The 15152-nt window shown below is 34.3% G+C and overlaps 1 protein-coding gene and 1 pseudogene across 1 annotated transcript; both read left to right on the forward strand.

The window, feature by feature from the left end:
• Positions 1–1121: 1121 nt before the first annotated feature.
• LOC125868870 (LEAF RUST 10 DISEASE-RESISTANCE LOCUS RECEPTOR-LIKE PROTEIN KINASE-like 1.1) lies at positions 1122–2705 on the forward strand. The gene is made up of 4 exons (XM_049549437.1): positions 1122–1830; positions 1945–2025; positions 2256–2510; positions 2584–2705. Exons 1-4 carry the CDS (start codon positions 1122–1124, stop codon positions 2703–2705), a joined length of 1167 nt encoding a protein of 388 aa, XP_049405394.1.
• Positions 2706–3260: 555 nt separating this feature from the next.
• LOC125869392 (LEAF RUST 10 DISEASE-RESISTANCE LOCUS RECEPTOR-LIKE PROTEIN KINASE-like 1.1) overlaps positions 3261–15152 on the forward strand; it is a 33037-nt pseudogene continuing 21145 nt past the window's right edge.

Raw genomic sequence — 15152 nt, forward strand, 5'->3', positions numbered from 1 at the left:
TGGACAACTAATTTTAGTAAAATAAACAATTATTATGAAACGGATGAGTAGTACTTAGTTTTATTTTTTGAAGTATACAAAATTATGTATTTATTTTCCTTTTTACTTGGTATACACGAAAGTTAGGATAGTGCATTTTTATTTATTTATTATTTTACTAATTTTTATTTATTTATGGTTTTCAAAATTGTTATAGTTTTAGTCTTATATATATGAGTAATAAGTAGCTTGTTAAATTGAAAATATGTGGAAAATTTTCTTGTAAGTAGATAAAAATTTAATAGAGTATATTTTTTGTTAGGAATATCATCTCAAAATAACTTGTTAAGGATATAATTAAAAAAAACTGATAATTATTATTATTGATCGTTGCCATGATTATTTGTAACTTGAACCCACTTGAACAAAATTTTAGGTCCACCACTGGTAGAAGCTTCAATCAAACTAATAAATGTTGGAGTGTGAAAAGGTTGTATTCTAATTAATATTGAGGAAATTTGCTACTATAATAATTACTAGCAGATGAACCATCTATTGCTTATCCGGTTCAATGCATATGATTATTAATAAGTTTTGTATTTTAAAATTATAATTGTTGAACTTTTAATGTTATCTTTATATAATTAAAATATTATTATTTATTAAGATACTTGATTAAATTTATATTTAGTGTAGGGATAAAATGATAATTCAACTTTTCATTTTGGAGCTTTCCACTTATAATAATATATGATATGATATGATGATGATGATATGATTTTTAACATATGGTGGATGTATAGGTTCTATTTCTATTGGTCTAAGTCATTAATTTTTGGTGGTCCTGAAAATAATGAGAAGTTGCTGTTATATTGCTGAGTCAAGAGGCAAGTCTTTCTGCTGGAGTCAATTGCTAGAAAAGCTAATGTGAACATTTCCTTTTTTTTCTTCACCTTTCTTTACTTGATACATCTGACCCTTCTTATAAGTTTGTGTTGCACATTTTTCTTTTTAACAAACATTACCAATAAACTTAAGACTAGTAATGGAGAAACTGTTCAGGTCTTAAAAAGATATAGACTTCTAGAGTCACAATTCACAAAACTTCAGTTAGGTTTCCTCTTATTGCAGTTAGATTCAATATGGATTTGGCTTCTTCTTTTATTTGTTTCCTTCTATCTCTACTTGTGATCTTAGTTCAGGCAAAGGGCAGAAATGCTTCAACTTGTCCAAAGTCCTTTTCATGTGGAAATTTTACAGACCTGAGCTTTCCTTTCTCTCTTTCCACACAACCCGATTGTGGAATGATGTCCATGTCTGGTTGTGATGCTAAACCATATCCAAGAATCCAACTAGTTCCTGGAGGAGAATGGTACTATGTTTTAGAGATGCATAATTCATCAGTTTGGATTGGGGACACGAAGCTTCAAACAACATTGACGCAACACAAGTGCCAGGCTTTCAACAAAAATTTCTCCCTTCGAAACTCTCCTTTTATGTCTTTCCATATGAATAATCTTATAAACATCTTCAAATGCATCAGTAGCAGTAATAATGTCCATAACATTACGCAGAAGAAGAACGATCATTTTGTGGGTTATAATATGTACAGTGGCTGTGAAGGCTTTAGCATATACTACAAGCTTTCCGATGAATACATAGGAGCAGACAATATTCCTACCAACTGTTTACTTGTCAGATTGCCAATTCAGTCAACTCATGGTGATTTGTTCAACATGTTAGGTCCCGAAATTTTTGTAGAATGGAAACTGTCTGATGAATGTAATGAATGTCATTATGGTGGAGGTCAATGCCAGAGTGATAAAACCAACAAATTTTCTTGTCACAAAGGTAGACATCTCCAAAATAATCTATACTTTCAAGGTCAAGTTCATGCTTCTTAAGTCATTTTCTTGTTTCATGCCGTATAAATAATATATTTCGTATTATTGCCTCCTTCTGTAGATGCAAAAACACCTACAGATAGTACCGATCAAAGAAAAGAAACAACTGGAAGAAATATGGTGGGGCTGATTGTGGGAACAGGTAGTAAAATATGTTTAATTGCTGCCATGTATTCTTATTACAGAATATTCATGCATATCATTTAAAATTTCATCATTTTGTATAAGCTCAAATCCTTTCTCTAGCAATAAAGGAACAGAAAGAAGAGACTTAAACACAAAATGTATGGATGTGGAGTTACACGAGAATTCCTTCTAGATGCTATTTCTTTTTGCTTTTCCAAAGACATTGATTACTAACTTCTCTTCCAGTCTTTGGCGGAGTAGGATCGGTGATGATAACTTCTTTAGTTGTATACATTATCTGGCGTTACACAAAGAGGAAATTTAGTTCATCCCGCTTCTTCTCGACAAGGAAATTGTCCAATATCCTTAATCATGATGTTGAGGGAGGCAGTATATACTTTGGTGTTTCAGTCTTCTCTTATTCAGAACTTGAAGAAGCCACAGATGATTTCAATTCCTCTAGAGTACTTGGAGAAGGAGGTTATGGAACTGTTTACTATGGTGAGAAACTTCTTAACCTTGATATGCATCAACTGTTTCTTCTTGTGGCTAATTCTTTTCCATCGATGAACAGGAAAACTTAAAGATGGACGGGAGATTGCTGTAAAGCGCCTCTACGAGCACAACTGCAAGCGAATGGAGCAGTTTGTAAATGAAATTGATATCCTTACTAGACTAAGGCACAANAATTACTAGCAGATGAACCATCTATTGCTTATCCGGTTCAATGCATATGATTATTAATAAGTTTTGTATTTTAAAATTATAATTGTTGGACTTTTAATGTTATCTTTATATAATTAAAATATTATTATTTATTAAGATATTTGATTAAATTTATATTTAGTGTAGGGATAAAATGGTAATTCAACTTTTCATTTTGAAGCTTCCCACTTATAATAATATATATGATGATGATGATATGATTTTTAACATATGGTGGATGTATAGCTTCTATTTCTATTGGTCTAAGTCATTAATTTTTGGTGGTCCTGAAAATAATGAGAAGTTGCTGTTATATTGCTGAGTCAAGAAGGCAAGTCTTTCTACTGGAGTCAATTGCTAGAAAAGCTAATGTGAACATTTCCTTTCTCATACGTTTGTGTTGCACATTTTTCTTTTTAACAAACATTACCAATAAACTTAAGACTAGTAATGGAGAAACTATTCATGTCTTGTAAGATATAAACTTATAGAGTCACAATTCACAAAGTTTCAGTTAGCTTTCCTCTCATTGCAGTTAGATTCAATATGGATTTGGCTTCTTCTTTTATTTGTTTCCTTCTATCACTTCTTCTTATCTTAGTTCAGGCAAAGGGCAGAAATGTTTCAACTTGTCCAAAGTCATTTTCATGTGGAAATTCTACTGACCTGAAATTTCCTTACTCTCTTCCCACACAACCCGATTGTGGAATAATATTCATGTCTGGTTGTGATGCTAAACCATTTCCAAGAATCCAACTAGTTCCTGGAGGAGAATGGTACTATGTTTTAAAGATGCATGCATTCATCAGTTTGGCTAGGGGACCCGAAGCTTCAAACAACATTGAAACAACACAAGTGCCAGGCGTTTAACAAATCTTTCTCCCTTCCATACTCTCCTTCTATTTCTTTCAATATGAATAATCTTATGAACATCTTCAAATGCATCAGTAGCAGTAATAACGTCCATAACATTACGCAGAAGAAGAACGATCATTTTGTGGGTTATAATACGTACAGTGGCTGTGAAGGCTTTAGCATATACTACAACCTTTCCGATGAATACATAGGAGCAGACAATATTCCTACCAACTGTTCACTTGTCAGATTGCCAATTCAGTCAAGTCATGGTGATTTGTTCAACATGTTAGGTCCCGAAATTCTAGTAGAATGGAAACTGTCTGAGGAATGTAACAGATGTCATTATAGTGGAGGTCAATGCCAGGCTGATAAAACCAACAAATTTTCTTGTCACAAAGGTAGACATCTCCAAAATAATCTATACATTCAAGGTCAAGTTCATGCTTCTTAAGTCCCTTTCTTGTTTCATGCCGCATAAATAATATATTTCGTATTATTGCCTCCTTCTGTAGATGCAAAAACACCTACAGGTAGTACCGATCAAAGAAAAGAAACAACTGGAAGAAATATGGTGGGGCAGATTCTGGGAACAGGTAGTAAAATATGTTTAATTGCTGCCATGTATTCTTATTACAGAATATTCATGCATATCATTTAAAATTTCATCATTTTGTATAAGCTCAAATCCTTTCTCTAGCAATAAAGGAACAGAAAGAAGAGACTTAAACACAAAATGTATGGATGTGGAGTTACACGAGAATTCCTTCTAGATGCTATTTCTTTTTGCTTTTCCAAAGACATTGATTACTAACTTCTCTTCCAGTCTTTGGCGGAGTAGGATCGGTGATGATAACTTCTTTAGTTGTATACATTATCTGGCGTTACACAAAGAGGAAATTTAGTTCATCCCGCTTCTTCTCGACAAGGAAATTGTCCAATATCCTTAATCATGATGTTGAGGGAGGCAGTATATACTTTGGTGTTTCAGTCTTCTCTTATTCAGAACTTGAAGAAGCCACAGATGATTTCAATTCCTCTAGAGTACTTGGAGAAGGAGGTTATGGAACTGTTTACTATGGTGAGAAACTTCTTAACCTTGATATGCATCAACTGTTTCTTCTTGTGGCTAATTCTTTTCCATCGATGAACAGGAAAACTTAAAGATGGACGGGAGATTGCTGTAAAGCGCCTCTACGAGCACAACTGCAAGCGAATGGAGCAGTTTGTAAATGAAATTGATATCCTTACTAGACTAAGGCACAATAATCTTGTCACCCTCTATGGCTGCACTTCAAGACGAAGCCGTGAACTACTCCTTGTCTATGAATATAATCCTAATGGTACTCTTGCTGATCACCTTCATGGTGACAGAGCGAAAGACGGATCACTTACCTGGCCAGTCCGCATGAACATTGCCGTAGAAACTGCTAGTGCATTGGCTTACCTGCATGCTTCTGACGTAATACACTGCGATGTGAAGACTAATAACATACTCCTTGATCACAACTTTGGTGTTAAAGTTGCGGATTTTGGGATTTCAAGGCTCTTCCCAAATGATGTCTCTCATATTTCAACTACACCCCGGGGTACCCCAGGCTATATTGATCCAAAGTATCACGAATGTTACCAGCTGACCATTAAAAGTGATGTCTATAGCTTCGGGGTGGTCCTTGTTGAGCTCATTTCATCAATGCTGGCTGTGGATATGAACAGGCATAGCCAAGAGATCAATTTGGCCAACTATGCAATAAACAAGATCATAAAATCTGCAGTTAATGAGTTGATTGATCCATCCCTGGGGTACGATTCAGATACCAAAACTTGGGAAATGACTACTTCAGTGGCTGAGCTGGCTTTTCTGTGCTTGCAGACAGATAGGGACGTGAGGCCTACTATGGTTGAAGTTTTGGATACTCTAAAGGAGATTCAGACTAATCTCAATGCCAATGAAGCTAAAATAGTAGTAGCTCCTCCTTTCCCTGAATCAGAAGATATTTTCTTGTTGAAGAAAGTTAAATCACTACCTTCTCCAAATTCTCTGACTGATGAATGGACTACTTGCTCTGATATAACTTGTACAAAGTAGTTAACATTTCTATACTCCGTTTCTTTGTTACTTTTATGTAAAAATTTTGTAAACTGCAAATGTACTACGTACTGTGAGAAGTTTCTTGAGCTATGTAATATGAGTGGAAGTGATGCAATTTTTAAGTTCTATAAAAGTTTAAGTTGTATACCCTGGTAGTTTTAAGAACTTTTTAATCGATAACTAATGGAGTTATTGAGGACTGGCATAAGAAACCATGGGTATGAGAACAAAACTCCCAAATAAAATTTGGTATGTGATGAATTTTTATTTAACATGTAGCAGCAACACATGTATGCATCAAGCCAACAAGGTTTCCCCATCATAATTGGTTCAGGGTCAGGAACCAAATAATTTCCATCTAAAGTTTGAATGTGCGATTGAATTGCTCCACCATGCACAAAGATGGATCCTCAAATGAGGTTCAGGTAGTTGAATTGATGAAAAATGAAGAGATCTCGATAAGTTATGTCATATTGGAATCGAGTCAAATGACCGTCGACAATATTTTATATGAAGTAGGGCCCAGTGCTACAAATGGTGACGAAGATCTTGAATTTAAATCTGTCATATAATATGAACAGATAAATGATTGACCAAATAAAATGCAAAATTCAAGTAAAATGAGAGGTGTGATTAGATAGAAAAAATGACATATTTATCTTGCAGTTGAACAACGAGGAGAGGCGAAAACTCAAATAAAGATCCAATTTATTTTTTATTTTATTTTTATTAGAAGGGACCGGGCAATTTTCTGAATTAATGGAAATCTCCGAGTATTCATTCATGGCAAAAGTTGTAACCCCCTTCACAATTTTTAAAGCTTGGGGGAGAAAAATGGTGGAGTAAATATAAAGCTAATTATGTTTGTTAAATAGGGGATTAAATATAATGGTCTGAAATTATAATAATATTATATTTTGTTTTTAGATAATTAATAATTTGAAGTATAATTTTAATTTTTAAGGAGTACATATAAAGCTTATGTTTGTTAAATAGGGGATTAGATATAATCGTCTAAAATAATAGTATTATATTTTGTTAGATACTAGTAGTAATTTAGAAGTACTATTTTTAAGAAGTATATAAATACCGAAATTGAGATTCGGGACGGCTTATGAATCCGAAAATAAAAGGGTTCCTTCCGTATGTCGTAAATCTAAGTAACACCAAATTAGGATTCGATTTGTCTTCTTATAAAAGGGGATCAGATTAGCTAGGTTTTGTTTATTCATCAAATCAAAGTTTGGTACTTTTCGTTCAAAATCATGGTTGCGGAGAAAGTTGGAGTTGCAGTTCCAGTTCCATTGTTGATGCTGGCAGAGAAGGAAGGGAATGAAGAAAACCGTGAGTTTTTCGACTTAACGAAAGGTATTACTTACACCATGAATTTTCCACAACTTGTTGGAAAACGCTGTTTGGGTGTTGGAATTCCAGGGTGGCTTTTCACAGCAGATGGGGAAGGGAATATGAATTTGTTCCATCTCAATTCTCATACTCTGATACAATTGCCTCACATGACCACATTGAAAGGTTTTGATTCTGATAATGAACGCGGTTACTGTGAGTATTATGTTCAAAAAGCCGTGCTTTCTTCAGATCCTCATGACGACGACGACTATATTTTAATGATTAGTCAAGGAGTTCCTCGTACATTAGCTTATTGGAAACCTGGAAAAAATGCTTTTATCACAGTTGAAACGCGCATAGCCACTTATTCTGATGTAACATGGCATGATGGACAATTTTATGGGGTTGATGTTCGAGGACGCGTTGTAATATTGGACTTTAGAGGAGGGTTAGAACCAACTATTGGAAGGATAGTTCAAGGCATTCCTTCTGATTTTATCTGTGGAATGAAACTCTACATTGTGCATTCTCAAGGTGAACTATTTGTAATCACTCGAGATGGAATTTGTAACCATCCCGAAACAAAGACCTATGGTGTTGAAGAATTTGTTGTTTGCAAGGTTGATGTTGATAATGAGAGTTATGAAGAGGTTAATGATTTGGACAACAGATCACTCTTCCTCGGATTTAGTGCCTCTGTGGCTGTTGATGTTGAACAGTATGGATGCAAGGCTAATCATATTTATTTTACTGATGATTGTTCTACCGCATACTATTCTAATGAAAAAGGAGGCGGCAAGGACATGGGCATATATAACTTGCTTGACGATACAATTCAGCCTCACTATACTGGTGAATCCTATCACAAATTTAGTCCACCTATATGGATCTTCAACACTCCTTTTCCTGCTTAGTTTTGATTTTAGTATTTGCTTAGTTTTGATTTTACTATTTCCAGAGTGACTATTGTTATTTCCAGAGTAACTATTTTCTTTCTTGTGTTACCTACTTGTTCTTTTTTCTGTTATGTAATTCTTCTTTTGATACTATTTAATTACTACTTATTTTCTTTAATCCATCGCTTCCTTTTTTAAAAAAATTAACCTACATTCAAACATTTTAGAGAAAATGGTCTAAAGCCCCTCAATCTATACCTGAAATCTCAACTACACACTCCAACTTCACGGTGTCCTATCACCCCTGAACTAATTAAAACTAAAATAATTTACTCCCTAGACGCTTACGTGACACAGTGAGTGTATGAAAATGGTCTAAAGCCCCTCAATCTATACATGAAATCTCAACTACACACTCCAACTTCACGGGTATCCTATCACCCCTGAACTGATTAAAACTAAAATAAATTTACTCCCTAGACGCTTACGTGACACAGTGAGTGTATTTCACTCTCTTAGAGAGAGTGAGGACCAACACAGATAATAAAACTTTATTTTTGAAATTTTCATAAATATGTGTTTTTTAGTTTTTTTTTTCTTCTTCACAACAACATAAATCAAATCGCTCCACCATTCACCTTCTCTAAGTCGCCGCAACTGTCACATTCATTGGATTCACCATGAAATTTCATTATTCCTCTTGATTCTAGAATTTTGATTTTTCAATTTGCGCATGAAATTAGGAACTTTTGAAAATCACCTCTTCATAGCAATTTGATTGAGCATCTATGGCAACACCAAAGTTCTTCACCATCTTGAAATAATTCCTATCACTACTTTAATTGATACACCACAAATCGTTTATAGCAATTTCATCCATTACTCTCCATAATCAAGAACTATATATCAAAAATCTTTTAAATCAAAGCAAATTAAGCTTGGATAAGCTTAATACATGAGCACCCAAATGATTTTCTTCAATAAACTTTGAATATTAAGATAATTTTTTATCCTATATCTAATACCCAACAGATCCACGACTAATTTTAATAACCGGTCCTTTTCCTACACGTCTGAAAAGTTTAGCGTTCTTCATCTTCTTCGTTTCATTGCTCTGAAATTTGATGCAAAACCAGCCTAAATCATCTCCAAATTGCCTTAAATTTTAGATATAAGCTTCCCTCGACGTTTCGAACCTTTTAATATACTACCCACTCAAAACAATGCTCGTTTATGGCAAGTCGAATTATTAGCTCAAGCTTTTAAACTAATTTTAATGGAGATTTCAATTATGATGCTTTACTTTTTATACCATTCAATTCAGAACATGCTTGTTAGTGAAAATTAATACTTGGTAGTGAAATCTACTAGAACATGCTTGTTCACTTTTCATTCTGCAAGACACGAATACGGACGATCAAGAAGTTTGTTTTGAAAAATTTGCATGAGCTAACTAATCTGCATATGTATTATCATCACCAAACATATTGCAGCTATTAACGAGTAAAGTCAAAAGATTATATAAACAAACCATCTAGAAATAACACCAATCTACTAAATCACTTAAAAGTAATGAATTCATAATCAAACAATGACAAATATCCAGTACACTGTTATGGTCCCCTGATATGGATCTGGTTATGAGACGTTCTAGTGTGAAATTGAATATTTTCTTCCTACGACCTATGGTGCTGGTTTGTCAAAAGAGAACTTGCAATCTCTTGAGTTTGAAGTACTCAAAAACATGACTAATTTTCGGCTTATCATTTCACTAAATACAAATAATATTAAATACAACACTAGTAGATTAATCACCCATCTGAAACCAAGGAAGTAACTTCCTACTACAACTGAAATGAGAAAGTGGAGGAATAACCTCCTTACCGCAATAACTGCTACACAAAAATAGGAAAAACAAATAACTAAAAAGTTGTAGTAATCTACTGCAAACAGCTATTACACATAAATACAAAATAAATAACTTATGAGCTGAATCATAATCGACCTTCAAATTTCCTTAAATCTTCCATGTGTAAAATATTGGCAAACTAGAAGGGGTGATAACATTACTCTCCTCTTCAAATTGCGCTTGCCCTCAAGCGCCAAGTGTGGAAAGTATTAGTATTTCCCCTTTTCCAACCAATTCTTCCACATCGTATATAAAGTCAATCCAAAACTACTTCTTGCACTGATGGCCTCGAGTGAATGGTTCATCACATTTGAAACAAAGTCTCTTAAGTCGCCTTTTCTTCATTTCAGATCTGGTCAGTTTCTTCACCAATCTGACATGTTATTGAGGTGAGAAATATGTTATCTTTGATTTGCAAACATCTAACAATTCTGAACAAATGGGTTGTTCCTTGCATTCATAAAGTCGGGATAAACTCATCGTTGTAGCCAAATCTGGAAGATTATGCAACTCAACCTCAATTGCTATATAATCAGTAAGATCATTGATATAAAGTTTAATTTGTGTGCCTGTGTGAGTGTACCAGGCCGCGAAACTAACTGCTTAAATGTTTCTTGGTAACCTGCCACAGACCCGATCTAGCGCAACTTAGCCAATTTTCCCAACTTTTGGCTTCTGATTGGTGGCCCAAAACGAAGATTACAATGACGTTTGAAGTCATCCCAAGACAGTTAAGCCAGATCTGCCTCTAGTTGAAGAAATCATAGTTATGCATTGCCCTCCAAATAAAAGAAGCAAGTCTAACATTTTCTTCTTCCAGAGTTTGTTGGTGTCGAAAGAAGTGTTCACATCTGTTCAACCATCCCAAAGGGTCCTCTTGACCATTAAATCATGGAAAATCCAACTTTGTATGTCGAGGAATGATGAAACTTTTTTTTTGAAATAGGTAACTTTATATATTACAACAGTACATAGGCAGTACTGAGCCATATTTACAATAAGATCATCAAATCCAGCTATCTGACCTAAATTGAGTCTAGCTAGTACATCAATTAGGGAGATAGTGTCCTTGGAGTATAATTTGTTACACCAAAAACACAGTAGCAACAAGCAATTAAGCTTGACTTGTTGCATAGTGTTTTCTGTACTATCAAAAAACCTGAAATTTCTCTTCTTCCATATTGCCCACCAAATGCTAGAAGGGATAATTCTCCATCTTTCTCTGCTTTTAGACTGCATTCCAGCTCCTTCCCAGCTATGATCCTAACCCTCCTGCCACTTTATTTTTACCCTTCCAACCGTGATTCTGACTGATATATTCAGTTGAATCAAAATCAAACTTCAAATTTGCTAAATCCTTTGTGAGTGCATCTAAGCGAGCATTTGTTGTTTCTTGTCTCGCTATATTGGTTGTTCTTCTTAAAACAAGTTCATCAATTGTGCCAATTGATGTTGAGTTTGATCTCCCATAACACTTGCCTCTGATACCAAGTTGTTATGGTCCCCTGATATGGATCCGGTTATAGGGTGCTGTAGCGTGAAATTGAATGTTTTCTTCCTACAACTTATGGTGTTGGTTTGTTAAGAGAGAACCTGCAATTTCTTGAGTTTGAAGTACTCAAGAACTTGACTAATTTTCTGGTTATCATCACACTAAATACAGGAAGATGCCTCTGCTTAAGTTGCAAGTATTGGATTTTCAAACTGAGATTTGACTTTCTGGGTATAACATTAAATACAACACTGGTGGATTAACCACTCATCTGAAAACAAGAAAATAACATGCTACTATAACTGAAATGAGAAAGTGGAGGAATAACCTCCTTACAACAACAACTGCTCCACGGAAATAGGAAAAACAAATAACTAAAAAGCTATAGTAATCCGCTGCAAACAACTTTTACACAAAAATTAAAAATAAATAACTTATAAGCTGAAGTAATCTACTTTCAAATTTCCTTAAATCTTTCATGTGTAAAACATTGGCAGACTTAAAATGGGTGCTAACAGACACATACTTATATATAACAAATGAGACACTAACCATCATTAACATAGGGTACTTGTTACATAGACAATTGAATAAAAGTGAATGGATGAGTATGCATTATAAATAATACTCCATGAAGTAGTGTTGAAATGACTATAAACTGTTGTTTTATTTCCTTGAACAAAATTAAAAATGACAACATTACAGACAAATGCTAATCCATAGACAATGACCAACATGAGTAAACTCGATAACTGAATTATTTAATCAACTTTCCTTAATGAACTAAATGGAAACAAAGAAAAAAAAAAGAGGTGCAGATTTGAAATACAACTCTGACAGAAAATTTTGGATGCAAAAATAGTTCACAAAAACTGTTGTTTTATTTCTTATGTGCGAGTTTATTGGCAGTTTGTTTGTTGTAATATTGTTAAGTCAGATATCTTTTATGATTTAATAAAATATTAGTGTTTTTATTTTAAAATATTTCTAATGTTTTATCATTAACTTAAAACTCGACATATTGAGGGGTTTTAACCCCCCGCTAAAATATTACGGCGCTAGAAAAACAACCTCCACAAACTGGTAAGGGCGAATGTTCTAGGGGCAGATTTGAAAACCGCCATGGCAATTGATTGGCGTGGGTTGTTGACTGCCGCAATATGTAAATTTAACCCCGCAAATAACACCTTTTTTTTTTTTTTTTTTTTTGTAGTGTGATCTTTATGCACACATTATTGCGAGGGTTTCATCTTTTAGTCCACGTTTTCCCCCCATTAAATCTCTTTTGTCAAAATCTCCATTTATGTATTTTGGGTTGATCTATTTGTTTTCTTGGTTCTTTTATTTTTATGTAGTTGAAAATGGAAAGTGAGAACTTATCAGCTCCAAATCCTTTCACAAACTTTTTATTTTTTATGTGCGAGTTTATTGGCAGTCTGTTTGTTGTAATATTGTTAAGTCAGACATCTTTTAGGATTTAATAAAATATTAGTGTTTTTATTTTAAAATATTTCTAATGCTTAATTATTATTATTATTATAATTAGTTTAGTTATTAATTGTATTAAAATTTATATTAGTTACTAAAAGTTAAAATGCTAATTTCAGCCAAAATGTTGGGAAGGTTACGACCCCACAAGTTGAATAAACAAAAACGGTTGTGTATTCTAACTACCACGTGATGTGGCTTAATCATAGCCCTCACCCTTCGTTAATCAACTTTAAATCTGGACCCTTCATTTTAAATTTCTGTTATTCTCGCGTGTTTTGTTTCGAACCCAACCTTCGACATTTCTATCCACATCTTAATTATATTATGTTTTATGTAGGGGTGGAAATTGGACGGGTCAAAAAGGGGCCAGGATCTAACTCAATTTTTACAAAGTTTTAATTAATTGATTTATTTTTAAAAAATATTTTCGTACGTGATAAAATTATTGTTTCTTTAATATGACTATATATAACACATCAAATCAAAAAAAAAATTGACAAGATTTCTCATGAATCAATTTGGGTTACATATTAACCCAATTTTTAATGGGTTGAGCTAATAGATGAGTGGATCAATAACCCACCCAAGCCTAAATGGGTTGAATGAATTGGGTTTGATTTTGATTTTGATTTTAGCCACCCCTGGTTTCATGTCTTGCGCTTGATACCACCTAACGATTGGATTAACTATGTAATGATCAACCATGTCGTCGAGAGAACAAAAATAGAGATTAATGTACAGTTCTTCACGATTTTAAGTTTTAATTTAATATCAAAAGAATTTGATTGCAAAAAATTGTACATTAATCTCCTCGCCCAATGTGATTTCTTCATTTCAAAAATTGAACCCGCCCCGCCCTCACCTCCACAAAAGCTCTAACCCATCGACACTCTATTGTAATCCCTTATGACATATGTGGGAGTAAGGATTGATATATGAGATATGTGTAAGAAAAGTAGTTTCAAGTGTATGGGTTAATATGTCAAGAAAACAGGGAGATTGACCATGATGTTACACATCGTATTAGAGTAGAATGAATGAAATGGAAGCTTGTTTCCGGTGTCTTGTGTGATAAAATCACGAATGTACCACCAAGACTTTAAGGTGATGATTAATTATACCAGCTATGTAGTAATTAGGTGGAGTGTTGGTCGGTCAAGAACTCACACGTCTAGAAGATAAGAGTAGGTTGTTGAGATGAGCATACTGTTAAGAATTAATCACCAACTTAATTATTTACTTAAGATAAGTCAAGAACAATCTAGAATATTCCGGAGATATAGCAAATTGAAGGAAGATCTCTAGAATAAGTATTCTAGAGAGAATAGTCTAGAAATGTTCTAGATAGGGTAGTTCTAGAATTAAGTAGTTGGAGGAATATTCTAGAATAGAGTAGAAAAATATGTTTAGCTAGATTGTTCCATCACCTCCTATAAATAGAGGTGGTTCATTTGATATGTAAGCAAGAAACTAAGTAACAAAGCAATTGAGTAAGAAAGCAAGAGAGCAAACAAGTGTGTGCTCAAGTAAAGAGTGTTGCTGAAGCAAGCAACAAGTGTCATCAAGATTGTAAGACCGAAGCGGGTCCTTACTTTGATATAATAAAATTCAAGTTGTGAGAAATCAATTGTGCCCGTAGTCTCAAACAAATAATATTCAACAAGTGGTATCAGAGCCTGGTGGATAAGAGCAAGGTAGTAACTCAAAGGAGATCCTACAAGCTACCGTCGGAGGTTGCAAATCGCGAGCACTAATTAATGATGGATTTTGCAAGCACTCTCAATAGCGTTGATAAGCTCAACGCAAGCAACTACGGATCATGGAGCACGAGAATGCAATATTACTTTCTCGGCTAAGAATTATGGGATATCATCCGTGGATCAGACACCACACCACCAACAGATGCTGAAGCAGCAAAATGGTGGAAGGTCAAAGCTGGAAAGGCCATGTATGCTCTCACTGTAACCATCGAGGATGAGTTCCTACAACGGATTAAGAATGCCAAGACACCCAAAGAAGCTTGGGACACCTTGGCAACGATTTTTACAAAGAAGAATGATGAGAGATTACAAAGGCTTGAAAATGAGCTTTTGTCGATCTCTTAACGGAATATGACAATTAGTCAATACTTCTCAAAGGTAGAAGTGACAAGAACAGAGCTATTCGAGACAAGGTAGAAGTGACTTTGGTGGTTGTTGGGATCGATGGTTTGGACATATGAAGAGAAGATGCACAAATGTTCTAGTGAGGAGATGTGAGAGGTTGTATATAATGAGTATAAATAGAAGTAAAAGTAGATCGAAAGGATCGCGATTAGAGGTGTGATTAGATAAAAAATGACATAGTTAAACAACGA

The sequence above is a fragment of the Solanum stenotomum genome, chromosome 6 (genome assembly GCF_019186545.1).
Source record: "Solanum stenotomum isolate F172 chromosome 6, ASM1918654v1, whole genome shotgun sequence".
Taxonomy (NCBI): Eukaryota; Viridiplantae; Streptophyta; class Magnoliopsida; order Solanales; family Solanaceae; genus Solanum; species Solanum stenotomum.